The sequence below is a fragment of the Anabrus simplex genome, chromosome 1, assembly GCF_040414725.1.
Source record: "Anabrus simplex isolate iqAnaSimp1 chromosome 1, ASM4041472v1, whole genome shotgun sequence".
Taxonomy (NCBI): Eukaryota; Metazoa; Arthropoda; class Insecta; order Orthoptera; family Tettigoniidae; genus Anabrus; species Anabrus simplex.
In genome coordinates this window covers 218604486-218626198 of record NC_090265.1, presented here as the reverse complement: position 1 = coordinate 218626198, position 21713 = coordinate 218604486, and the positions used below count along the sequence as shown (strand labels likewise).

The 21713-nt window shown below is 38.3% G+C and overlaps 1 protein-coding gene across 3 annotated transcripts in view; it reads right to left on the bottom strand.

The window, feature by feature from the left end:
- LOC136864143 (uncharacterized) overlaps window positions 1–21713 on the bottom strand; it is a 624111-nt gene that overhangs the window by 68601 nt on the left and 533797 nt on the right. For 2 of the 3 annotated variants that reach the window (XM_067140781.2, XM_067140790.2), the window contains exons 22-23: window positions 17909–18000; window positions 3826–3898 (exon numbers count right to left, since the gene is read on the bottom strand). In XM_067140781.2, coding sequence (XP_066996882.2) covers window positions 3826–3898; window positions 17909–18000 — 165 coding nt within the window. Of the gene's footprint in view, window positions 1–3825; window positions 3899–17908; window positions 18001–21713 lie in introns of those variants that run through there. The other variant, XR_010859277.2, reaches the window with a different exon arrangement.

The following is a 21713-nucleotide window of genomic DNA, read 5'->3' as shown; positions in this document are numbered from 1 at the left end:
GAATGATTTCACAAACTACTTTCTGTGAAGGAGGCAGCAAGTATGGGTTCTGTGCAGTTCGTTTGTAATCAAAATCCTTGCAGGGTGGATCACAATTGAGTAAATTCTTAAAGTACTGGGCTAAGAGGCGGCAGCTGTACTTGTTAAAAGCCAGTTTGCCCTGCAAATCTCTGAAGTGAAGAATTGCTGGAGTGTATTTTACAAGTGTCTGCTTGAAAGTTTTCTAGAAGTCTCTGGATTTATTTTTAATGAAGCTCTCTCTGATTTGGATTAGTTGATTGTGTGTGAAAGCCTGTTTGGATCCTTGTATTATCTTCGTTGTAAGTTTCCTTTGTTCCAGTAAGCTCTCCCAATATATATTCTCCTTGGTCTTTTTAGAGTTCCATTTCTTCCAGGCTGCCTGTCTTTTAGTTATTGTGTTGTCACAGTCTTCAGTCCACCACGCATGTTTCCTTCTAGTAAGTGGGCAAGTTCAACATTATTGAATGTTATGCCTTTCAGCATTCAGTCTGCAATCCTTTGTGAATTTACTAAATGCCTCAGCAATCTTGTATTTGTAAATAGCTTTCTGGCCTTCTTTGGTTCCATACCACTCATCTTTAAATCATTAGAAACAGAGTCTAACCATCATTGCCTTGGTCCCCCTCCCTACTTCTCTTAACCTCAAGGACCATGTCCTTTATTCTCCTAGGTAGCCTATCCTCCTCCATTCGCCTCACATGATCCCACCATCAAAGCTGGTTTGTGTGTATCACTTCATCCATCAAGTGCATTCCTAACCAAGCCTTTATCTCCTCATTCCGAGTACCCTTCTGCCGTTGTTCCCACCTGTTTGTACCAGTGATCATTCTTGCAACTTTCATGTCTGTTACTTCTAACTTATGAATAAGATATCCTGAGTCCATCCAGCTTTTACTTCCACACAGCAACATTGGTCTGAAACAAGACTGGTGTAAAGGTAGCTTTGCCTGGGAGCTGGCGTTTTTCTTACAGAGTAATGTTGATCACAACTATATAAGTTCACTGCATTAGCTTTGTTGCAACTCGATTCAGTCTCGCTTACTATACTATCATCCTGTGAGAACACACATACAAAATACTTTAAATGATCTATATGTTTTGATAAAAACCTCAATTTTAAACAGTAAAGTGAGTGTGTAAGAAATGAAAAACTATTGTGTCCAATTGTAATGTGTCTGAGAATATGTTTTCCTTCACATTTCTGCAACTGCATTGTATTTGCTTTAAAATCTGAATGTGCAATAACTAGTAAACAATTTGCACTATTGATATAGTCTTGTTAATATATGTTTCTGTGAAATACTGAGGTAATAAAATAGTAATACATATGGAAAACCTAATATTGTGTTACTTGTTCTTGGTTATTAACAACAAAATCTCACACAGTGGTGCTTAACTTGTAGCATAATTACATGTTCCATAGCACTAAACATCAACAAGCTCACTGGTACAGTTTGGTGCTTAGCCACTTGATGCATATCTTTGGTCCATAAACTGCAAATATGGCCATGTTAAATTTGAGAAAAACAGAGAAAACATTGCACTGAATGTATTTTCTTGTGAATGATTACATTTGCATACTACAATAAGTAACTGTGTCAAATTTTGATTTATCTTGACTAAAATATCTCTTCTAAGATGATTTTAAATATGAAAACCCTTTGAACGCATTTTGCTCAAAACTTAAAATTGGCAAATAGCTGCATGATGCTTAACACCGTCTAAATCTCACCCTAATTCCACCAACTGCTAAATCTACCCACATCATTTGCTCATTTATGTGTTCAACAGAAACTCTATGTTGTGTGCAATAGTATTTTTGATAAACAGTCCTAAAACAGGTCAGATGTATGGCTTTTCAGGCGTTTGCTCTATTAACCAGCATTTTGTCTTAGGTCTGACACTAGACTCATCAGAGTGGGATGTGTCAGACCCTACCCACTGACGCTGAGGTGTATGCAGGTGAACTTATCAGAAGCCCATTATAAGAGGCACAATCTGATAACTGCATACGGGAGACAAATCTCCACAATGGAATTATTGCCCGCCTAGCAATTCCGAATGGAAAATTCTAAATTCCCAGACCTAAGACGAAATGCTGGTTAATAGAGCAAACGCCTGAAAAGCCTTACATCTGACCTGTTTTTGACATGCTCTATTGGTGAAAAATATCTAATTCCCACCATGAGAATTTAGAATTTTCCATTCTAAACAATCCTAACACCTGTAAAGAACACTTTATAATCTTGCATCTTTTCCTCATTATCTCCCCTTATTAAAATCTCATTCCTAACATATCCAGATGCATCCTCTTTGCTGACTCAGCCAGTTATACTTTAGAATCTTTCCCCTAACTAGTTAGGGACCACAGTGGGCCACTCACATTCATAGCAAAAATAATACTGTAGTTAATAAAGAAACACAATGCCAGGCAACTGTGAATTACACACTGTATAATAGCAGGTTTCTATTCTGTGGCATTTATCTGTAAACCCCACACAGAGGTTCCTTCATTTTAAGGATTAGGTTGAAACCACAGGGACTTACATCCAAGGGTATAGGGGTGGTAGAGCACTTCCCAACCCCAGCAACTGAATAAATCAGACACCAATCCTGTTGCACGCACCCTTTCATTGTTGAGCAGAATGACGGGGATGTTATGCATAAAGTGGTCATCATTTTCTGCAGATTGCTTTCCAGAAACAAACACTAGTACTCCACATTAACGGTCTGCCTTGGGAAATGGTATGCTTTACAGGCACAATCAAATCATAAGCAAGAATACTACATCTTTCACATTGATGGGTGTCTGCCGAACTATTGTTCTTTGTGGTGACCAGTATTGATGCCACTCGCTCGAATGGTGTTTTAGCTTTCGTTCATAAGATCTGGCCTAGGTCTCACCAATGGCAATGATCTGCCATAATAAGGGCTCTCCTTCACACTCATAGTACTGCAAGCAAGTATGAACAGTGTCATATTGTATTCATAGCTGCCTTTCCACTAAATCATGTGGAACCCTCTAGAGGCAATTTTTGGCATTCCCCGTAGAAGGGGCTAGTCGCATATATCTTGGGCTAACTCACGAATTGTGAAGTTCCATTCCGTCTCCATTAATGTGGACACAGTCTGTATATCATAATCACTTTTGATGGATGACCAGACTGAGGCATTTCTGACACATTTTCATGTACTTCTCTGAAGGCTCTTACCATGTTTCTACTGTTCAGTAAGGTAATGCAGGAACCCCTTGCACTCCTTGATGACATTGTCCTCAAACACATTCACTTTTTATCCCGTCTCTTCTGTGGCTTCGTAAACATTGTGACTGTATTCTGTGACCATTCATTCACAAATGGTCAGTTCCTCTCATCACTGTACACACACATAGAGGGGGAAGGCCATGTTCATTTGTTCGGAGGGATGGTAGGCATTTAACCCAACTTTTGTCTAAACAACATTGCCTGGTTCTGTTTCACGGTTGGTGCTACATCACTGGTGCTGCTAATAAACAATCATCCTATGTAATTCTACATAAGTTGCAATTTAATCTCATGCATATAATGCAGTTTTCTCTTAAAGATTGGGTAAGTCATCAAAAGTTGGATTAAGAAATTATATAATGAAGTTATTCATGGAGTATTGTTACTAAGATCTGATCTTCAAAAATCATAAGATTTAGTTCCTTTTCCCATATGAAAAGATCATTAATGAGTTCAAACTGAAGTGTATAAAAGTCACTTTTTTTTTCTTTCTTAATATAAACTGATAACTAAAGTGCAAACACTTGGAAATGTAACTTACCAGACCATCCTTCATGACATGACTGCGTGGAGTGCTGTACTGTGCCATGGAATCTTCTATTTTTACCCTGTTCCTGAAAGCATTTGAAGACAGTACTGTAAAATCTTGTTCTATTATAAATTTAAAGGATATTATTATCACTATAGCATTAAACAGAGGGATGGAAGACAGCAACTACTCTTAGAACTCGGCATTCTTCTTCCTTATGGAAGACAGCAACTACTCTTAGAACTCGGCATTCTTCTTCCTTATCCTTTCATTAAATGGATAGCTGCCTCTGTGGGTCCGTGGTAGAGTGTCGGCCTCCGGATCCCAAGATAGCGGGTTCAAACCCGGCAGAGGTAGTCGGATTTTTGAAGGGCGGAAAAAAGTCCATTCGACACTCCATGTCGTACGATGTCGGCATGTAAAAGATCTCTGGTGATACATTTGGTATTTACCCGACAAAATTAATTAAATCTCAGCCATAGACGCCCAAGAGAGATCCGGTTTACTCTAGGTCCGCTAGATGGCAGACAGAGTAAACCGGAACGTCGAAATTGACAAGCAGACAGCCAGATGGCGTCAAATCGAAATGTCTGCAAACGGTAGCTGAGGCCATACGATTATTATTATTTATTAAATGGATATAATCTCATCACTTTTCCCTTTATAAATAACAATTACCAACACAATCAGAGTTTTTATTCATTTACATCTCTAATTTTCATTCATGTAATTCATCATCATAAATCACTATCACTCCAGAGCTGATCTCAGGCCTTGTACCAATTGGGATAAATTTGTATACCTCAAATGCAACCTTCGTCTTTTACAAGCACTAATTGGATGAAATTATCTTACATTAAATTATAATAATGAATGGTCATTTGATTGATTCACTGGTCTACAAAAAAAACACTTGTTTTTTTTATTTTCTTTTTCGACTTTGATTGTGTATATAATATGAATGTTCTGAATTAAAATCTGTTTTTTCTATGCCAGGCTAGATTTTTGAACAAAATCAAATCAAATTTAATAATGTAGTTATAATGCTACCATTGATGCTTTCACGATCCGTACTTACAGACATGGTACTGTATAGGCTTTTGGGCTTATACCGTGTCAAGAAAATAAGGTGAAATTCTTTATGTTTCGCAGACAACTGGGACAATTTCAACAGGGACACTGGCTATCAATTAAGTAATACCTGGTTGCCAACCATTAAGGATTTACGTAGGTAGTTCCCTTCCCTGTCCCTTCACTATTGTTATTTCGTCTCAGTGTTTTCCAAATTTGTACGTTCCTCATCGCCAGATGATTCATTCCAGGCTTGTGTCTATGTCGTACACCTGTCAATGTCATGTTACGTACACATGTTACGTCACCCTCTTAGACTGATTCTGATGGTTCGGTCAGCTTCTGCTTTGAACGCCAGCACTGTGCCACATCCAGGGAGCCATCTGGTGATGAATGAACGTAACATTTCCGCTTCTATTATAACGTCTAAATTTCAAAAAGTCATTGTTTAAGAAGCTTTTCTCGTGGACAGTCGAGATTTCTTCTGATGACGTAGAGCACAGTTCTCTGCAAAACGTAAAGAATTTCACCTTATTTTCTTGACACGGCATAAGCCCAAAAGCCTTGTCTATAATGTAGTTATATTTTAAATATAATATATATGATACATCCCTCTGGCGTGTGTGGCGCAACGGTGTGCCTAATGCTCTGCTACGTGGATTTTCTAATAGTTATTTGCTTTATCGTAAGATGGTAGGAAGAGGCAAATTTCAGCTATACTCCCAGCTATCTGTTATTGCCAAGCCTTCAGAGTCATTTTTTTTTTTTAAAGTTTGCACAGATGTTCAAGTTTGTAAACATGGCAGGTCATGATGGAGTCGTTGGTGATGCAGAAATAGCTAATTTACTCATTAATAAAAACAGTGAAAGTAATTCAGAGTGTGAGAGTAATAAACAGGATGAGTTTGCTATAACTTCCAGTGAAGACAGTGACTCTGATGACGTAGTTCATGATAATATGCTGAGAAGTGCGAACACATGGGGTGACTACTACATAAAGTCACATTACTAACGTGCTGTTGTCCAGGGATAATTAGGTTATGTAATATGTTATTGTGCATTTTCTGACAATTTCTCAGCTGCCCATTTGTAAATTATAGCAAAATTCATATGATACCACATTCAGCTTTGGGAGTAGGCTAGAAATAAAGCGTGTGTATTACAAGATATTAGAATCATTCCGTATTGACGGTTTTCACTTTACAAAAGCGAAAAATGAAAGTATCCTCCTAATCAATACATCATATATTCCGCCATTAGACGGAGTAAACAAGTTCAGACATGTTTCGGCTCGTTTGAGCCATCTTCAGTGAAAAAAATAGGGGGGTTGGAATAATTTACATAATATGAGTTGAAAAAATGCTAAAAAACATAATGAAAGCGCAAATGAAAAAACAAACAAAAGAGAGCCTATACGGAAACAAAATTAGCACAAATATACAATATTTACATCAATATGCAGAGCAAAAAACAACTTATTGTGACAAAATTCAGTGAAACAGGTGTTAATTTGAAATAATAATTGATACTAAAAACTGCGTTAACCTAAGAAACAAGGGAATGAGAAAACAAATGATGCAGATGGAAATGAATAATAGTAGCACATGGTGAGGTTGTGGACCTCATAGTTTACAAATTATTGGTTTATAAAAATGACAAAACAGTTTGAAATCGCTGTCAAAATCATCCTAGTGGAAACCAATCACATCAAATTGGTCAGGAGGAGAGCGGGAGCAAACATTTTGAGAGAAACCAAGCCTGAATTAACGTGCAGGCGAAAAGCCTGTGATAAGGAAAAAAACACCATGAAATTTAAGGCTTTAGAAATAGCAGCATTCTCAATATCTTCTCAATCTAGCGGTCCCTTTCTTCATTATTGTTTCATAATGTTGGCTGGTGTGTTGCCTTATTATAGAGGGGTCGGAAGAGCCGCATATAAAAATATGAGAAGCTGTGTTAGGTAGAAGACAGATGCATAGTAAATTGTAGTAATCTAATGGAAACCGTCAATGAAGTTCTAATCTGTAATGGAAAAAATGAGGTTGTATGAGAAACATGGGTTGATAAGTAAAAAGTGTGGAATGGTTGTGTATAGGCTCTCTTTTGTTTGTTTTTTCATTTGCGCTTTCATTATGTTTTTTAGCATTTTTTCAACTCATATTATGTAAATTATTCCAACCCCCCTATTTTTTTCACTGAAGATGGCTCAAACGAGCCAAAACATGTCTGAACTTGTTTACTCCGTCTAATGACGGAATATATGATGTATTGATTAGGAGGATACTTTCATTTTTCGCCATTGTAAAGTGAAAGCATGTGTAGGTGCAGCCTGGAGTTTGACAATGTCAAGCTTGAGGGGTTAAAGGCATACAACTAAGACACCATCATTGACACATCCCAATGGCCTTGATAGCAGGTTTCTATTGTTTCATGTCTTTATGAAGCTGCTCTCCTTGTTCTTCACTCAATGCACCAAGATTCTCTTTTGTGGAGAAAATGCACTTTAACATTCATTCTACACCAAAAATTTCTAAAATTCTGTAACATTTCCTCCACAGTTTCCTTATTGTTCTCAGATTTCTTGTTGCCAAGAAAGTTTTCTGTCACTTTTCTGTATACGAACCATGCTGACTTCTCTAGCTGGGACATCAACCGGAGAAAGGTCTCGTCCTGCACAAGTTCACAAAACTAGGGACCATAAAAAATACCTGCTGTCATCTTAGCTTCACTTTTGCTATTTGCTTTATGTCGCACCGACACAGATAGGTCTTATGGTGACGATGGGATAGGAAAGGCCTAGGAATTGGAAGGAAGTGGCCGTGGCCTTAATTAAGGTACAGCCCCGGCATTTGCCTGGTGTGAAAATGGGAAACCACTGAAAACGGTCTTCAGGGCTGCCGACAGTGGGGCTCGAACCCACTATCTCCCGATTACTGGATACTGGCCGCACATAAGCGACTGCAGCTATCGAGCTCGGTGCTTAATTTTTTGATCGGGAACTTTGTAACAAGAAAGTTGAAACAGTCACTGTCCTTATTCACAGCAGTAACATATTGCTTCATCAGGTCTAATTTAATATGGAGTGGTGGCAGAAGTGCATTAGAAAGAGAAACCAATAGTTCATACATCACATTTCTTTCTCCAGGAACTAAATTGCTCCTTTGCGGCCAATTTTTTCTCCTTCAATACACTGATTTAGCCCTACTGTCCTATTCAAAAAAGAAACAGGGATATTTAGTAAATACAGTTTGCTGGCGATGCAATGCAATGATATATAGGGAATGGACACAAGCCAGAAATGACCTACGTCATGTATTGACAAGATATGCCGTACATGGTTTCCATCATCGGATATGCCTAACAGATAAATTCCATGACCCGGACGATAACTGCAAGTGTAAATTATGCAGAGCCTATGGTGACCGATATCATCTGATGCTGTGCAACAAAAGACAAAACTCTTTAACAAGTTTCTGTAAGGACTAAATGCACATTGTGTGAAATTTATCATATTAATTAATGCAGTTTGCTGGCCTAGAAGAATAGAGAGCACATTTAAATTATCACAAATGCCCCATTTACATTCCAGATACCTTCTCTAGCAGAACTTTCAGAGTATCATCTGTCTTTTATAAAAGGGACTGAATGACCTACAGGAATAGCACGCAGAAAACTGCTACTGTGCAACAGAACCACCTTTAACCTTCATTTCGAACTATTAATAAAAATTCTCCGCTCCTGAGGTTTATATGAGACATTCATAATGGTTAAAAACACCAGCTATGTTGTTACAGAACACCAGTTTGTCAGCATGTGAAAAAGAAGGGTAAGAAAGGCAGATAGCAGGAAACAGAATCCAGGGGTGGGAAGGCACTTAAGAGAAAGATGGGAGGCATTTTTGTTTTCAACCTCTCAGAAATTGAATTTGACATATACAGTAGAACCTCAATTATACAACCCCGGAAACTATGTTTTCCCAGATTATCAGTTCAAATTACGTGGTCCCGCGAGTATCCTAATTAAATTACGTAGTAAAAATCCTACATTATCCGTCCCTCGAAGAAACAATTTCCTGGATCAACCGTCCAGAAATTTCAGTCCCATCAACGCCAAATCCTCGATCAAGCATTTTTCAAGAAACTGTATCTCACAAAGGGACGGCTACGGCATACTTATGGACCCTGGTGTCAACGTCCTGTCATTGCGATAATTAGAGCAAGTACTGTTCTGGAAAAGCAATCGGTGGTGAACTTGCATAAGGGACCACCTTAGCATCACATTCGGGTGGTATTTTTTGAGAATCCTCGGAAATCATAAAGCAGAGAGTGGCCACAACAATTGGAAGGAGACAGAGCGCATTTTGACAGTTCTACTTGAAGACTGAATGAGTTTCGTCAAATGTTCATACTTGTAAAAGGTCTATATTATGTACAGGGTTAGATGTTTATATCTTTTACTATATTCGATTGTATCACCAAACTGGTTTTCAGCACTTCCCTCAGGGCATTGTATAGCTACTGGGCTTTCAACCGCACCATATCATTTTATGGTACGTTTAGTTTTTCTGATGTCTTCACGTTCCTAGCGAACTCTTGTATCTATGAACTATTACTCTTTCCCATCATGTGTAGTTACTATGTAATCTTTCCCTATTCTGACAGATGGCATCTCATACGAGAGGATAGGTCAAAGCATTTCTTTTCTGCCCCGTCTTGTTGGATTATCTTTCTGGTTGGTTTTTTGGAGATTTTTGACTTGAGAAGATGGAAGGACGGGATTTCCAAGTCGCCTTTGTGGCATATAAACGATATTTTAAGAAATTCAAGATGTCTTTGTACACATCTCAACCTTTAGAGAATGTTTATTGCTTATATAACCGAGGTATTTATTTTTCTTAAATCTTCTTTTAGTTGGGTTATAAAGGCTTCCTTCATAACGTGTTTTTTCTAATTTATTCATGTGTTAACCTTGATTTTCTTTTACTGATCCAATGTGTTTATTTTGAGAATTGAAGGTAACACGGATTCATGTGTGTGTATGTGATTGTTTGCTGTGTGCCGGCAGAGACATTTTTCTCATGTCGCTTCATTAACATTCTGCTCGAGCTCATGTTGTATTATTTTATCGCATGTTCTGTATAATTCATGTCCATTTCATAGACCTGGCATGAATTCAAGCTAACAACGCGATTTGCCTGCTTCTGTGTGTTACGTGTTGGAGACACTTCGTCTCTTTGATGGACCACTTTCTGGTTCATATTGTCTGAGCTTGAGAGCGGTTGTTTATTTTATTATGTGCTGTGCGTTGACGCTCTTATAGATCCCTTTATTTGCGATGACCTGACCCCTTGGTCTCTGTGTGAGCGTGGGTGGTTCTGACGCTTAATTCGTGATACCTTTAGTGCCTAATTTACTTATTTATTGCTCATTTCACATTGCCGTCATTGGCTTTCCTTACCTATTTTCTAGTTTAATATGTTTTATTCCTTGAGGGTTGCCTTTACATATTTTTGTTGTTTTGCGTGAAACCATGGTAACCGCCCCTTTCCCCTTTTTTCTCTCTGGTTGAATTTTAAGAGCTCAGTGCACCCTTCCCTCTTCTCCCATTTTATGCTCCTTTTACTTTATGTGATTGTATTCTCTGGGGATGTGATTTTATTGTTGGGAGTCTTTGTGTCTTAACTGAGGAATTGAATGAGAGTATGTTATGATGAGATGCTATTACTCTCTAAACTTATGACTGTCTTGACCTGACGTGCTACAAAGAAATGTTTTGTACCCACCTGAATTCATATTCTTCAATTTATTAATATAGATGCCAAGTCCTTATTCCAAACTTTTCGTCACGTCTTTTATGAAGGTAAGTGTGTGTGAAGGTGCTGTAATCAATGAGTCTGATGTATTTTGATTATGGGCCACATATTATTAATATTAGCTATTTGATTTTTGGCCCCCTTGTTTTACCTATGCAACCTTTTGTTTTGATTTCCTCTCCATAATAAATGTAAGTTCTTGCCTTTATTACCGATATATTTTTATTTTTTGCGTCTCTTATATGTTTGTCTGTAAGAGGCCTGGGTCCAGTTCCTGGCAGTTTTTTGCTAGTTTTGACCAAATCCACCGCACTGGGTCTTCATCGTGTTCCTAGTGTCAGTTCAGCTTTCAGGCAGGAATCAAAACTGCTCCTTCTTAACACAAATTTAGTACGGTATTTTAATATTATCGTATACGAATATGTTATCGAGACCAGAACAAACGTTGCACCTTACATACATTAAGCCATGAGAGGTTTTGGGATTGCCTATTACTGTTATGGCCCTAAAAGACTGGAAATTTTACATTTTTGTGTTAAAATGTTATAAAAACTACAGTCATTTTATTTGCGCATGTTACATTTAAGAAGATTGTATCATTTTCCCACTCGTATTGACTTGTACAGGAAAGGGTTGGGAGTGAGAAGGAAGCAGCCACGGCCTATACAGATTTCACCCAGAGAACCAGTCGTGATGTAAACATAAGCACGTGCTTGGGTTAACGTTTATTGGTTAGTACTGCCGCGGGACACCTATGCGGAGACATGAAACTAGTTCGTTAGCCACATCATGGCTAATGCGATCCTAGATGCAAAATGTCCGAAATATAATTCCTCAAATAATTTAAGTCAGAGAAATATACAAAAAACTATTTGTACTCAATGTTATTTAATATAAACAAGCATTTCAAATTGAAGAGCACAAGGGACGCATTCGCTCATGCTTGACCCGCCATTTTGTTAAGCTGTGAGCTTGGGAAGCAAGCAGTACAGTGCGTAAGTGAGTGAGTGAGACATTACTTGTTCTTGTGCAATGTGGATCACCGAGTTGAGTTCGTTAAGCATTGCAAAGGGAAATCTTTGAAAAGTGACGAGAAGGCAATTGCATTGAATGTGTTTCATAAATTTTGTAAGAAATACCAGACTTTAACTTTAAAGGATTTGCGAAGCTGACATCCGAGTTCACTTGTGTTTCGGAGTGGAGCATTAATACCGCGCGCAGCGAACGACTGCACCAAGGTTTGGTAAGAACACCTGGGAAATCGAAGAAGCGCTTACTTGGAAGGCGTTCGTCCTTTATCATATTCTGATTAGGTAAAGTACCGGTACTGTACATTTTAATGTTTTAATATTGCCTCTTCTAAGTTCCTCGGTAGAATATTAAATGTGTGAAGTTTTACTTATATGCGCTGTTATGATTGATTTATTACGTATTTACGTTTCGGCCATAAATTCATATCTACCTTTCTTTTCTGATATCGAGATGCCATTTATCATTCATTGTTGTTCATTTTTCGTGGACAGAGAGTATAATTTGTGCTGTAATCCGCATCACAATTGCCTGTCAACTACTGTACATGTTGACGTCAGTGGTATCCGGCAACAGTCTATGTAGAGCTAATCCTGATGTAATCGCCGCAATCGAGCGAAGTAACGACCGTTTCAAGACTGGCCACGTGGTTCCTGCCATGTGTCCGGGAGTAGAGCAGTGATTCTCCAATCAGCGTTTAGACCGCGGATAGATACATACGGATACACATTTTTCTTTGTTTACATCACGTTCGGTTCTCTCGGTGACGGGAGAATAGTAAGGTGCAGCCCCAGCACTTGCCTGGTGTAAAAGCGGGGAACCACGGAAAACCATCTTCAGGGCTGCCGACAGTGTTTGTTCCCCATGTTAGGGGCGGCTGAATCACAACTCACCAACACGTCTGGCAAGCATGGTGTTTTATTGCCAAACACCTTCCATAAACTCCTATGACTTCGAATTTTCAAACGAAACTACCCCAGGTGAGTAGAGTGAAAGACTCAGAATCTCACACTGACAATAAGTCAGTCTGCCTCAAGGATTCTGGGGGAGGCAAAAATTCGAAAAGAATGACTAAGAAAGTAAGAATAGCCACATACAACATAAGAACTATGAGACTAGCTGAAGACCTGGAAAGGCTAGAACAAGAACTGCATGACATAAAATGGGATATTCTGGGTATTTGCGAGACTCGCCTTCAAGGAGAAAAAGCTGAGACCCTTCCATCAGGTCATGTCATCTTACGAAATAACGGGGATGCTTCTACACATGGGGTTGCTATTCTTGTCAATAAAAATATCAAAGAATTCATACACAAGATGATTTGTGTCTTTCAGAGTGATATATATCGTCCTCAAATTGAATAGTAAATTCTCCATACAAGTCATACACGTCTATGCTCCAACCAGTACTTCTGATGAAGAGGAAGTGGAACAGCTGTATGAAGATATCACCAAAGTGAAAAATTCAGAAAAGACACAATTCTGTATCATCATTGGAGACTTCAATGCAAAAGTGGGTCAAAAGGAAATCAGAGACCCAGAGAACATTGGTACATATGGACTAGGCGATCTAAACGAAAGAGGAGAAAGATTGCTAGAATATCTCACAGCTGAAAATCTCTATTACATGAATACTTTCTTTAAACAGCCCATCCAATGAAAATGGACATGGAAGAGCACCGATGGACAAACCAAGAAAGAGATAGATTTTTATCCTGACCAACAAGAAAAAATATTGTACAGATGTTACTGTTCTCAACAGATTTGATACAGGAAGCGACCATAGGCTAGTTCGAGCAACCTTCACATTTGACCTCAAACTTGAACGGTCCAAAATGACAAGGGGGTACACTTTTCCAAGAGTAGAGGACTTAGAAAAACATCAATCATCATTTCAACAAGCTCTTACCAGAAAAATTAACCCAACAGAAGATTTGAAATACTTGGACGTGAACGAACTTAATGAGAAAATTACAGTCAGTATTCAAAATGCAGCAAAGGAGATCCCATTGAAGAAAACTAATAAGAGGAGCCGACTTTCACTTAATACCATGCAGTTCATTAAGGACAGGAAGACAATGGACAGGGATACAGCAGAATACAAAAATCTTAACAAGACCATTCGCAAGGAAATAAGAAAAGATCTAAGGAAATTTAATAACAACATGATCATGCAGACAATTGAAGAAAATAAAAACATGAAGATTTTAAAAAACAACATGCCTACAGGAAGACCAAAAATTACAAAACTTAAGAACCAAAATGGAGAAATAGTCACAGATAGGCAAAACATTACTGAAGTTATTATAGATTTCTACTACAAGCTATATACATCAACCATTAATAAACCACCCAGTGATGAACAACTAGCCCGGAATTATACACATGAAGTAACACCGGAAGTAATCACTGCTGAGATTGAAAATGCACTTAAACAACTAAGGAATAAAAAATCCCCTGGGGAGGATAAAATAACGAATGAAATGCTGAAATTAGGTGGAAGGAACTGCCATGAGAATACTCATCAACAAGTGTATTAACTCTGGAAGAATACCAGAAAGTTGGAAAAATGCTAAAGTGATACTTCTCTTCAAGAAAGGTGATAAGGAAAATTTTGAGAACTATCGTCCTGTGAGTTTGTTATCACACCTCTACAAGCTCCTGACTAAAATTGTAACCAACCGCCTCACAAGAGAACTGGATTTTTATCAACCTGCCGAGCAAGTGGGATTTCGTAAAGGTTTCTCAACTGTTGAACACATCCAGACTATTCGTCTTCTTCTTGAGAAAACCACTGAGTACAACATCAAGATTCATCCGGCCTTCACTGATTATAAGAAGGCTTTTGACTCGGTGGAGATTTGGGCAATCATGAAGTCAATTCAAATGCCATGATAAACTCAAGGTATATAAAGCTCCTGGAAAACATTTATGATCAAGCAACAATGGTAGTCAGAGTGGACGAAGATCTCATCACCAATAAAATCCCAGTTGGCAAAGGAGTTTGACAAGGTGACACAATCTCTCCAAAGCTGTTTACCCTTGCCTTGGGAGATATATTCAAAACCCTTCATTGGGATAATAAAGGAACAAAGGAATAAAAATAAACGGGTTATATTTGAACCACCTGCATTTTGCCAATGACATTGGGCTCATAATAGACGAGCTAGAAAGCATGATCCAAGAATTAAAAACTGCCTCTGCTAAGATTGGTTTGGAAATGAACATTAATAAAACGAAAATACTAAGCCCAGACAGTCGACCACTTAAAATGGGAAACCAATATATAGAAGCTGTCGATGAGTACATCTATCTTGGACACAAGATAAAACTTGGAAAAGACAACCAACGAGCAGAAATTCCTTGCAGAATAGGTATGAGTTGGACAGCATTCCGAAAACTAAGATTCATCCTCATCAACATGGATGTTCCAATTAACCTGAAGACAAAGATTTATAATACGTGCGTGCTGCGAGTTACTACTTACGGCCTAGAAACGATGACTCTGATGAAGGAAAGTGCTCGCAAGCTTCAGCGAACACAACGACCCATGGAGCAACAGATGCTAGGGATCAGCCTTAGGGATAAGATCCATTCAGAGGACATCAGGAGAAGAACTAATGTAACAGACATCCTAGAGAGAGTAGCAAGACTAAAATGGCAATGGGTAGGACACGTAGCTCGACAAGACTACAACACGTGGACCTCTAGGATTGTTCACTGGAGACCATGGGAACACAAGAGAGGCATTGGAAGATCCCAAAAGAGATGGCTCGACGACATAAAGCTGTTGGCTGGAACACGCTGGTTCCAAGTGGCTCAAGACCGAAGACGACGGAAGCATATGGAAGAGGCCTATATCCAGCAGTGGATTGAAATAGGCTAGAAAAGAAGAAGAAGAAGAAGAAGAAGAAGAAGAAGAAGAAGAAGAAGAAGAAGAAGAAGAAGAAGAAGGGGTACCTAAGGAACTTCATCTCAGATGCCTGCAACCTTGATGAGTCTTTCTTAGTGAGGGTGCAGGTTGCAATGCCATAGGTTAAGATTGGTATGAAGAACTGATTGAACATCACCAGCTTTGATTTTGTTGGTACTTTGGGATCCCAGAGGAGTGTTCGTACTTGCTGGTAAAAGTAAGAGCTCTTCTGTACTCTATTTGCCACCTTCTTTGTGGCTAGTGTGCCGAGGTATGTAAAGTTTTCTACACTTTCTAGTGGATGGTTTACTAGCATTATGTTCACTGGTTGTCCCTCTCTGTTTAATGCCATCACTACTGTTTTGAGTTCGCATATCTTGAGATTGAACTCCTGGAACTTAACCTTCCATTCATCAAGTCTCGACTGTACTTCTTCCTCAGTTTCTCCCCAGATCATAACATCATCAGCGAAGACCATTGCATTTAGTTCACCAGAGGTTTTCTTGATGTTGTTCATTATGTCATCCATGATGGTGATAAACAATAATGGGGATAATGCACTGCCTTGCTGGACTGCACATTCGGTCTTGAACCAGGGTGAATGTCCATCACCCAATCACACACAGCTGGTACAGTTCTAATACAGCATCTGAACTTTCCTCACCAATCCCTCTGGCACATTCTTTTTCTCAGGTATTTCCATATCTTCTCTCTTGCAACGCTATCATATGCCTTCTTAATGTCAAGGAAAACCATAAACAGATCTTTGCCTCTTTTCCAATATTTTTCCATAAACATATGGACACTGAAGATAAGGTCTGCTGTGGAGCTGTTAGGCCTGAAGACATACTCGTCGTCGTCATCATCATCATCATCATCATCATCATCATCATCATTTCCCAACTCCAGTTTCCCGGGTGTGGTGTACAAGCGCTCGCCATCTCCTTCTGTCTTCATACATCTTCTGATCCAGTACATCCTCCCATTTGTATCCTCTCTCCTCCACATCTGATCTTACAGTCTCTATCCAATGTTTTCTTGGTCTTCCCTGTGGTCTTCTTCCTATGAGATTAAGGTCGAAGTATTTTCTGGCAGGTCTTTCCCTGTTCATTCTCATTACGTGCCCATACCACTGAAGTCAGCGTTTCTTTATGTCACTGATAATAGGAACATCAATACCAGCTACTTTCCTATTCACTTCATTTCTGATCTTGTCCTTTCTGGTTGTTTGGTTCATGGTTCTAATGAATCTCATATCAGTGGCTTGGATTCTACTGAAATCTTTGTTTAGTAGGGTACATATCTCTAAACCGTACGTGAGGATTGGTACGAAGTAAGTGTGGTACATGATTGTTTTCGCTTTCTGTGGTATTTTGCAGTCCCAGAGGAGATTCCTGACTTGACTGTAGAAGTTTGATGCTTTCTGTGTCCTGCTGAGTATTTCCTGACTAACAGTGTTGTCTTTCGATATTGTGTTTCCGAGGTACTTGAAGTGGGAAGCTGATTCAATTTTTGCTCCTTCCAGAAATATATTTGAGCTTGTTCCTTCCCTGTTGATCGTCATTTCCACTGTCTTTGTTTTGCTGATCTTCAGTCCATACTGTTCCTCTTCAAACTCTGGCTCGAAGATAACTTGCAATCTGCTCTCTAAGATTTTCTCAAGAATCTTAAGCCAATGAGAAAGGAGTGTTATTCCGCGGTAGTTGGAGCATTTTTGGCTATTTCCTTTCTTAAACAGGGGAATAATGACACTCTTGCTCCAATCAAGGGTGTCATTATCAAAATCAATAAAAAATAATAATAATTTGTGCAATGTTGAGTGAGTCTAAGCCAAAGTTCTTGGCCTAAAATTTTGTAAACCAGCTCTGGACTGTTGATTCATCAGCAGCACGCTCTCCTCTCAAAACAGTAATCACCACTGCCACACCATCATCTGAATTTATATTGTACAAAATATTTTCCAAGTTAGCACTAAAGCCCATTAACACCCATAATGGTGTGGAAATGCTACAGGGATGTGAAGTTTTTATTTGACTGCAAGAAGCTTTTTTACAGTATTTCAACTAACCAGAAACAAATTCTGATGTGAACAAGATAAATAAACACTGACTGGCTCTTCATGTCCATTATATATACTTACACGTACAATACATATTTTATTTCAACTAACCAGAAACAAAATTTTGATATGAACAAGATAAATAAACACTGACTGGCTCTTCATCTCAATGATATATACTTAAACGTACAATACACATTTATTATACATACTTGTTTCTATTAGGATTCTGAAGGTATGAAGATAGAAGACCAGGGCATGAAGGTACCAAAACAGCATGGGATAAGCTCTTTTTCTCCTCTACCTGAAAAATGATAGAAATATACTTTGCTATTTAACAAACTATATAAAAAATATTACATGTAATGCTCAAGAACAAATACGAGAATTACAGAAACAAACAGCCAAAATAGGATTGCAAATATTATTTGAAAAACATAATTCATGACTAGAGATGGGAATTTGCCTATTTGCCTATTTTATTACTGTGTTCAGAAACATAGGCTTTTGAGATATAATTCCATTTTAGGGTCACTTTAGTGACATTTCGTTGGTTTTATTGTGCCCATAAATGCCTATTTCAGGGGTTTGTGCCTATTTGGAGTATAATTGCCTATTTAATGCCTTTTGACTGTATTTTAAAACAGCCGATTTTCTTCCAGTGCATTATATTGTAGCTAGTGTGCTCGGCAGAATTATCTTCTCTTTTCTCAATATCTGTTTACCCCACGAACAAAAATGGGAATTCTCAGAAGTCACCAGAAATAGTTCTAGGGAAATTTCCATCAGGAGAAACAAGGAACAATTTGACCTCAAAGACATATGCGAGAACCAGTCAACGTCGAACTAGTATGTTGCACAACCCATATGCCCTCTACCTCCCTTTTGATGCGAACTGTTGTACGTTTACCCTTCATGTTCAGAACGTGTTCTGATTTATTGTGAAGTGGAAGAAGAAGAAGAAGTGTGTATGCGGCAATGCGCAAAGAAAAATCGTCGAAGTCCTACTGGCTGAAGCAGTGGATCACAGGGGATCCCAATTTCACTACGGATCTGTCAAGCTTGCTGTAAGGAGGTAAGTCCGTTTGTTCCTTTTATCTTTCTTGTGATTGAGAACTATGATCGCATTTCATTGTAGCATATATAGGCCTATTAATTTATGTATTGTGGCAAGTTGTTTTGTTGCAATGCTGTTTTAGTCGTGAACTTTCAATAATTTATATTGCTAAAATGTAAATAATCATTAAATTACTGAACGAGGAGTTGGAACGCCAGTGGCCTCTTGTCACAAAATGGATGAAAATTAAATTAGTATTTTGAACTGTGATTCATTTCCTATGAAAATAGAGATTTACAAGTGTAATGCACTTTTTAAAACTCCCTTAAAAAAAATCGTGATTTCTATTACACTTCCGCTAAGCCATCGCGAAACACAGGTTGTACATCCAATGTAGCCCAGCTAGGATGGTGCCACAGCGTGTTTTACGAGGTTGCCAAGACTATCTTTACAAGACTAGGCCAGCTAAAAGACCACTGGACTGGATTGGTGAGGTCTGGTAAGTAACCGTTGTGCTTGCAGGGTGGGGGGCAAGCAACGAGAGTCTGAGGTGCATAAACTCCCAGATTAACAAGCCTCTAGCATCCCCTCTAGTCTTGCTAAATTGTGACAAAAATAAGGTTATGGGCACATGTCATGATAATTTCAAGTTATGCGGTTTTTAATTTTCAAAGAGGGTGGCGGCCTTGTGGGCACACATGATGCAAGATCTATTGCAGGCAAGAGAAAATATGTAGTGTTCATGACAGCTGACCCGGATGACCAAAGCGGCGAATAGAAACAAATAAAATGTTCACAAATCTGAGATTTATAGTGCCTCCATTTTCATTCTTCGATATAAGTAAGAATACTGCTAGGGCCAGCTTGGTGGGTCCTTGGCAAGCAAAAAGGACGGATCTCTCTACGCTACTCCGGTACCGTTTCACATCTTTTTAATTATATTTTTCATCGGGTGAATTCGACACGATACTGCCAAATTATAACTGAAAATCCTTGGACATATTTCCATGTAAATTACTAATTTCCTTGTTCCTACTTTAAAGTTTTGTACTTCTAGAAACATCATCTCTAACAGTCTTTATTTTATGAAACAAATGCATGATATATACTAAGCATTACTGCCTATTAGCCCAACTGTAGAAATTTAAGATATAGGGACAATGTAATTTATGTCAATTTTATTATTTTTCAGATTAAATGTGAGAAAAATATCACATAGATCAACTTAGAAATACTGTAATGCATCTGATAAAAGTACAGAAATCCGTATCAATGCAGCCTTTCTACCAATCCACTTTGGGCAGTGACCAACAACCATCTTCAGACCTATGAACTGCCATGTTGAGAGCTAATATCCCCCTGCATAAACCACAGCATCTTCAAATTTCAACAAGTTGCCGGGAGCAGTCTCCAAGTTGGAGGCATGCCCCTGGTTGAGTCATTTAGGATTGTGGAAGAAGTCAGGGGAAGTTTTGACCAAATTTCTGGGAAGGCAGCTGCTGTCAGCAAAATAAAACCAGGTGAAGTGACTTCATTGAAGTTTGTCCTATCACTTCATGTGATGTTGAGAGATCTTTCTCTCAGTACAAAAACATTATGCATGAGAGGGGAACAAGATTGTTACTGGAAAACATAGAAATGTTGCTTGTAAATTCCTTTTATAGTAATTGAGTATGTTATTAATTTATAAGTAATTTTTCATGCCTATATTGTTGCCTATTTTACATGTTAGTGCCTATTTAAATGCCCATTTTGGCTAGTTTAAGAGCTATATGCCTGCCTATTTTAACTGTTTTTAGTGCCTTTAATTCTCGTCTCTGAGATCATGACAAACATCATTAATGCCCCTCAAAATATCACAATTAACAATATCTCGGACAGATTGATTTAAATACCTGGGAGAATGGATAACAAACAACACAAAAGAAGAGGTAGCTATAGGCATAAGAGTAAACAAAATGGAAAGGATGTTTCATATGACAAAAAATACATATCAGTACAACAAGAAATCGTTATCCTGGAACTTGAAATTAAGACATTATCAAACAGTGGCCCGGCCAGAAATTTTATATGCAACAGAAACTCAAACTTACAAGAGCTGGGGATCTTGAAAAATTAAGAAAAAGTTGAAAGAAGTATTTTGAGAAAAATACTGGGACCTATAAGAAACAACAATGTCAAATTTAGAGTACGATCAAACAGAGAGCTATATTTAAAAGTTGAAAAACTGACAACTGTAATGAGGAAAAGAAGACTCCAGTTTTTTGGACACATTTATAGAATGAATAACAATAGACTAACTAAACAAATCTTCAACTTATTGAACAGTTACAAATCCAAGCCAACATGCTTCACTGAAATTGAAAAGGATATGAAAAACGCTGGAATTAAAATAGATACAATAGAAAACAGAACACGTTTCAGAGAAGTAACACGAAAGGCAGGATTTCAGGAGAGAAAGAAATTAACAACTTTAAGAAAATGGACTCATGTACGCAATGCCAGAAAATGAAGGAAGTTTGGAAACGAAGAAAGTTAAATCAAAGAAAAGTAACCAAAGTTGATTTATCGTACCCTCTAAAGGGTTATTCGAATAATAATATCAATGATGCATTGCTTTTCTCTTGCCAATAACAAAGAGATATATAGGTGGTGGAGAAAGGAACAAAGTCAATTTTATGACAGTTCTGTTTCTCCAGATAGTATTAAATTGACCAACTTGTACCTTACTGAGAAGGGACTACGGTAAGGTAAAATGGCAGCCGCACTCAGACGGCAACTCAGAATCAAAATAATCTTACTCTGATGTATTATTGCTGACAAACCATTTCCTGCACAGAGCTGCTTTCAAACGATTAGCAGCCACTGAGCACTGGAGATAGAAATGAAGTCTTGAACACCATCTACGAATGAAGTATGCTATCTTAAAATTTTAACAAAAGGAGCTGCGGGATATACAG